Source organism: Borostomias antarcticus (genome assembly GCF_949987555.1).
Source record: "Borostomias antarcticus genome assembly, chromosome: 20".
Lineage (NCBI taxonomy): Eukaryota > Metazoa > Chordata > Actinopteri > Stomiiformes > Stomiidae > Borostomias > Borostomias antarcticus.
In genome coordinates, this window is record NC_140253.1 from 3,519,597 (window position 1) to 3,526,564 (window position 6,968).

A 6,968-nucleotide genomic window follows, 5' to 3' on the forward strand; every position below is an offset into this window, starting at 1 on the left:
TAATGCAGTGGCGTACTAAACCTGCTGTGTGTGTTGAGATGTGGTTTCTAATCTCGCAGTGTCCCAAAGTTATTATTATGACGATCTCAGAAGGGAATGAGGTATAAGTATGATGGACGAGCGCTTGTTTCCAGAGCTGTCGGATAGCTCAATGGGGTAATGCTGGTGTCGCCACCCAGCAAATGCAGGTTCCATTTCTGCAGTGCAACTTGCGCACTGCAACTTGGGTTCGATTCCCACGTGGTCTAACGTTGTCTGAGTTGCCTGCAGGTTGCGCGTAAGCAGATGGAGATGGAGATGGAGGCGGAGCCAGTGAGGGCGGAGATGGAGCCAGTGAGAGCGGAGATGGAGCCAGTGACGGCAGAGACGATGGCGGCGTCGCTGGATCCAGGACGGGTAAGTGGGGCGGGGTTGTCCAGGCCGGTGCACCGGCAGGGACAGCCCCTGGGGGGGTGGAGAGGGAGGGGTAGAGCGGGGGCGCTGGCCCCCCAGGAAAAGTGGGGAGGAAAGGAGGGGTATTAGAGGAGCAAAGAAGGTGGTGGGAGGTTAGGAGCTCAATTAATTTTTTGAATCTGCTCCTGGCAGTTGTTATTACAGCTCTAATGACTGGCAGATAGCTCTAGATTCAAAAAATGAACCGTGCACCGGCCTGGACAACCCCGCCCCACTTACCCGTCCTGGATCCAGCGACGCCGCCATCGTCTCCGCTCTCACTGGCTCCATCTCCGCTCTCACTGGCTCCGCCTCCATCTCCACCTGCTTACGCGCAACCTGCAGACAACTCAGACAACGTTAGACCAAGTGGGAATCGAACCCACGTTGCAGTGCGCAAGTTGCACTGCAGGAATGGAACCTGCATTTGCTGGGTGGCGACACCAGCATTACCCCATTGAGCTATCCGACAGCTCTGGAAACAAGCGCTCGTTCATCATACTTATACATACATACATATACCTCTAAGATAGTCATAATATTAACTTTCAGACATACTACTAGACATTTTTGACATTTAGACAGATTTGAACCCACATCTCAACACACTGATGTTTAGGACATCACTGCATTAGCCCACTCAGCTATCGGGTAGCTCTGGAAGTCATCATGCCCTCATGCCCTTCTAAGATAGTCATAACAATAACCCTTGGATATATTAGTAGACACTGCAAGATTCGAACCCATGTCTCAACACACAGCAGGTTTGTTAGATCACTACATTAGCCAATTTTGCTATCGAACAGTTCAAGAGCCAGAAGCTCGTCCATCCTATTTACACCCCATTCTCTACTAACATAAAATAATAACAATTATACACAGGCGCTGCCAGCTTTGAACCCACATGTCAACACACACAGCAGGTTTGGGTACATCACTGCATTAGTCCACTGAGCTACCCATCAGCTCTGAAATTACGTGCTCGTCCATCATACTTACACCTCATTCTAACATATAGACGTACGCTACTAGTAGGAACTGCGAGATTTGAGCCCAGGTCTCAACACACACAGCAGGTTTGGCAAACTTTTGCATTAGCCAACGGAGAGGTCATGCTCGTCCATCCTACTTAAACCTAATTCCCTACTTATAATAACTCCAGGATACGGGCACTGCCGGATTTGAACCCACGTCTCAATAAAGGCAGCAGGCTTGTCAACTGCCTGGATTGTCCCATTGAGCTATCCATGAGGACTGCAACGAAGTCCTTATCCAACATACTTATACTGTACCTGTATCTATCGTCATCAGACAGAATATCGATACTATTTGTTTTTTTAAATTCAAGTTAATAAGGTAGCAGTGGTTGATCTACACTAACCTTTAATTTTTTTTTAATTGTCTACGTACGCCGGAAATCTAATTCATTATGAAATTAGCACTTTTATGCCATTTATTGTCTTACAGTCATCAGAGGGAATTGAACCTTGAACTCCAGTGTGGAAACCCTCAGCATCTACCATTAGACTAAATAGGAATTTGATGAAATCAAAGACCAAAGTCTGTGTTTTTGAAGTTACAGACTTCTTATCTCCCAAACTTCTAATCAGCATAAAACTATTAGAATCTAGAGGTGTTTTTAGAAGTAGGATTCACGACTATATTTGGGATAAGGTGGCTGGATAGTCTTAGGAGTGGCAGATTTTTTTTGTTTTTGTTTTAATTAAAGCTTTTTAGGACAACATATTGTGATTTAAATGTATTTATGGGCTGGACTTAGGACATACATAGTTTATTTGGTATTTTATTAATGTTTATATGTTAAATGTGTATTTAGTCTGTCCTGTTTTACAAAACAAATGACATCAGGGACCATATTGGAAACAAGTGTTTGCACTTTTACATGTTTATCCCTTTGTTTCTTGTCTTTTTGATATCCAATAAAGTCAATCAATCAATCAATCAATCAGTCTATCAGAAGCAATGCTATGTCCATATAGCACCTATATATTCAGATGAATGGAAATAATTGTGAATCCATGCAATGAGTAATTAATATATCTTACAGTATGTCCTTGTTACAATATCATAGTAACTTTAAACATACTTTATTGGCCCAGTTAAGTACGTATACATTGTCTTTTTGAACATATAGTTCAACTAACAATGAAGTCACAAGTCTAATTGAATGTGAACAATGATTTATTGATAACTGAGGTGTTTCACTTGATTGATATGGAGGTGACAACACAGAAAGCAGTAAAGAGCAAGGAGGTAGCAGGTAGGCAGGAGCGTGTCATTGGAAAGGAGCCAGGTGTGTGATTGGCAGTCTTGCACAGGTGTCAGTAATGACTGTGATTAATCAGGGGGTCAGGTCCCTGGATGACTGTCCCTAGAGTCTCAAGCTGACATGAACACATCTGAGGGGGCCTCCTCCCATAGAGGCGTGGCCACACCTGGTTCAAACAACGCATGCATGCTGAGATTCAATCAGCAACATGTGAGTGCTGCCGTACCCAAACGCTCAACTCACAAGTAGATTGAATTGACCTAATCAGCCAATTCCTATAAGGTCAAAGACATAGCTTATGAGCTACCTGCTGTCTGTATGGGTAAATCCAGTCTGCTGGAGGGTTACAGTTTGAGAGCTTGGGTACCCTCCCGAATAACTAAACATGATAACCTATTAACCCATATTGTTTGAACATGAAGGCAGGTGTCACAGGTGTCCGTCTGTAGCACAGAGAATAAGTACACTGACATAGCGACAATGAGACAGTTTTTGTCGTACAGTAGGTATACAGTAAGCAGGGTTCAAATCCATGTTGCAACCAAAGGAGATATGTGACGTCTTTATTCACTCAGCCACCAGTGCTTTGAACCACGGGTGATTATATTCAAACATCTCAGACTAACATATGAGAAAGATAAGATAATTGGAGAGTCATCCTGGATCCAGCAATGCCACCATCATCTCCCCAACATGCAGGAAAGTCAGACAACATTAGACCAAGTGGGAATCGAACCCATGCAGGAATGGAACCTACATTTGCTGGATGGAAACACCAGCTGTACCCCATTGAGCTATTCAACAGCTCTGGAAACAAGCACTCGTCCATCATACTTATACCTCATTCCCTACTAACAGTCAACTTTCAGACATACACTGTGAGATTGGAGGCCACATCCCAACACACAGCAGGTTTGGCAGTTTTCTGCATTAGCCCATGGAGCTAGCCTTGAGCTCAGGACACAAGTGCTAGTCCATCCTACTTACACCTGATTGCATATCACCACATAATAAGAACTTAAGGACAGGGGCAATGCCAAATTTGAGCCCATTGCTGAGCAATCAAGTGCTCATCCATCATAGGTTCCTGATTCAACTCTAACAAAGTTAAAACAATTATGTTTTGCTCAGGGCACTTCTGATTTTGAACCCATGCCACAATGTCACATGGGAGGTTCAGAAATTGCATTTTCTGATTGTGTATTCATATTCATCATCATTTTTGAATAAAATCTGAATCCCATGGTTGACTTTATTATAAGCCAATGAGTGATCAGCAGTCAGTCAATCACCGAGATAGAAAAAGTTAGCAGATCTAGCTCTAACATTGAGCCTATGGGGAACCAAGTACCTGAAATTAGCCATCTGTTTTAGATCTGTAATGAGCTACAATGAGTGGATGGTTTCATCATTAGATCTGGTTCATCTGGATTTACTCACTTGGCGACAGACTAAAAGCTTTGTTATTCTAATATAAATCCTACAAACTGAATTACCCTGCTTATACAATGTTTCATCCAACTTGAATGCATCAGATAGGTAAATCCAGTCTGCTGGAGGGTTACAGTTTGAGGTCTTGGGTACATTCCTGAATAGACACTGTAACCTGTGACCACCACCTGCAAAACCATTTCCTTTTTGGGGGTAGTCTTGCTGTTGTCTCTCCTGTACACTTGTTGTCGCTTGCAGTAAAGCAGGTGAAACTGATTCCCACTTTACAGTGCTTTAGTACTTTTAGTGCTTTACACTTCCTAACTGGACAGATCGATATCGCCGACGTTTAATTGGCTTGGTGTTATACTGTGATGATTAAGTGTTCCCTTAATTTAAATAAGTTAAGGGATTTCAAGACGCACCTGTCAGCACTACATGTAATCACAACATTCCTCTTGTTAGATGGCAATACATCGCTACATTTGTCAATAAGTGTGAATTTCCCTTTGATGCTGGGTCGTATTAGTAGGCTATCAAGCTCCAACCAAACCTAACCATGAAAAAAAGTATTTTAAAAATTAGATTAGATCATAGGGCTATTTAAAAATGGATTCCCAATTCCCTGGAACATGTACTGTATATTAAATCAACCACTTAATCTTTAATCATACATTTCTAAGACCACGTCGAACTTTCCAATGGGATGATTCCCTGCTGGATGGGCTCCTACATAAACGCAGATGCTGTTCTTCGTCCTCAGCCTCCGCCCGTAATGGCGGGTGAGCCGCCCCAGGGCGCTGCCTGAGGCCTGACTTTTAATTGCTGGTCCATTTTCTGAAGCCTTTTGAAGTCGTCCCTTCCCCTCGAGATTAAAACATTGTTACGTTCAATATATTTAACTTGTCTTGTAGTTCCTTGGGGAGCCTATGTGAGGCGATGTTGACTATGAATACTCATTGATGATGACGGACAACCACACAAGACTGGAATATAGTACAGGAATAAGAGGCTACTTCACAGTTTCTATCCTACTGGGACCTACAGTACCCTATAGATTTAACTGCCTGGGTTAGCAATAAATAATATAGCTATCTATATTAAGATTTATCAAACTGCATTTGATCCATATTTCTGCTTTTTCTTATGCATTTCATCAGCCTGGCTTCAACAGAAAGGAAGTCACAGGTCGAGAATCAAATAAGCCAGTGATGCCTTTTTATTTTTCTTAAAAAAAACAAAACAAAAAATGTTGAGAAACAGTTCAAATATGACCACTTGGGCAGCAAAGTGCTGCCAAGATAGACAGTGACTCAAAAATATGGAACAATGGAATACAAAAAACAATGCATCATCAAGTAATACTACAAAAAAAGACCATAAAATCAATAAAATGTTTACAGAGATGCTTGCATGGAATAAACAACATGGTAAAAGTAGACCACACTATTATCTACCAGAAAGAGAAGACGAGGAAGGTCCATCGCAATAAAAGGAAAGACTGCCAAGTGCTGAGGGTTCATATATATATATTTATATATATATCTGCTTCATTTGTCTGTCTCAGAACAATAAAATAGAGGCCTCTGAGCTGTCAGCTCCTGCCTTTGTTCCAACGTTGCCTGCAAAAATACCAAGAAAAGTGACAGTTTTATCCTGACAGTTATTTTTAAAAAGTACACATACTGAGAGAGCATTATTTTACATCTGAGCAAGACTCCAGAGGTCACTATTTGTTACAAATAGTTATCAAAAGAAGCCTTAGTTTTCATTTTTCTGCAAGACGCTTCAACAAGAAAAATGGCTTTCCTGTGTCCAAAGCTTATTTTCATATATACCACTATATAAAAAAACAGAATCAAAATAATAATAATATTAATAATAATAATAATAAAAAAAACAACCACTGAAAATATACACCGAGAAATTCGAAAAAACAGAGTTCAAAATACAAAAAGGCATTCAAAATTAATTCCAACTGTGAAATAAAGTTAAAAGCTAATCGAGAAAACGTTGATCCTTTTTTGCACCAACTGGTCGTCGAAAAAACAAAATGGAGTCTTGAGACAGGACGTTTCCTTGACAACACAAGTTCCCTCCATCTTCCTCTTCTTGATAGTGCAGTCTTAAAGGAAGTCGGGCTGGAACCTCAAACATGGTCTCAAATCCAGTGAGAGAGAGAGACGGGGGAGGGGGTGGGGGCGGGTGTAGGTAGTGTTAGGGGGTGAGGGGTGGGGGGGCAGGTGTAGGTAGTGTTAGGGGGTGAGGGGTGGGCGAACATTGTGGGCTGCACAAAAGAACAGAGGTGACAAATAACTTAGAATAATTTAGGAACGGGTGTTTTCAAGTGTGTGTGTGTGTCGGGAGGGCAAGGTGTTAATTGTGTGTGTGTGTGTGTGTGTGTGTGTGTGTGTGTGTCTATGCTTGACAACCCGCTGAACTGTGTTTATCAGTGCAGAGCTTCTGGATTGCAACAAAGCTGATTGTAACGGAACAGTAAGACGTCGGGAAATTCTCTCTCTTTTTTTTTTTCTTCGAACAAGTGCGTGGTGGGCCGGGGGGCAGGGGGGGGCGAGGGGCCGGGAAGGAATGACAGAGTGAACAGTTGCTGCTGATGGTCATGGTCGTCCCTAGGAGTGATTGTTATTCATTCAGTTCAGAGTCTTGACAGTTTGAGACACCAGAGTGGTGGGGGGGTGTTGGAGTTAAGCAAGTGGGGTGGGAGGGTGTTGAGGCGTGTGTGTGTGTGTGTGTGCGGTCCTCTGAGAAGGGAGGTTGAAGGGTGGAGGGATGATGTAGGAGAGTTATTGGAGGG

At 42.4% G+C, this 6,968-nt stretch overlaps 1 protein-coding gene across 1 annotated transcript in view; it reads right to left on the bottom strand.

The window, feature by feature from the left end:
- Positions 1-245: 245 nt before the first annotated feature.
- lef1 (lymphoid enhancer-binding factor 1) overlaps positions 246-6,968 on the bottom strand; it is a gene marked incomplete at its 3' end in the record, with an annotated part of 48,798 nt that continues 42,075 nt past the window's right edge. The window contains exon 6 of the mRNA XM_084454461.1: positions 246-444. Coding sequence (XP_084310587.1) covers positions 246-444 — 199 coding nt within the window. The remainder of the gene's footprint in view (positions 445-6,968) is intronic.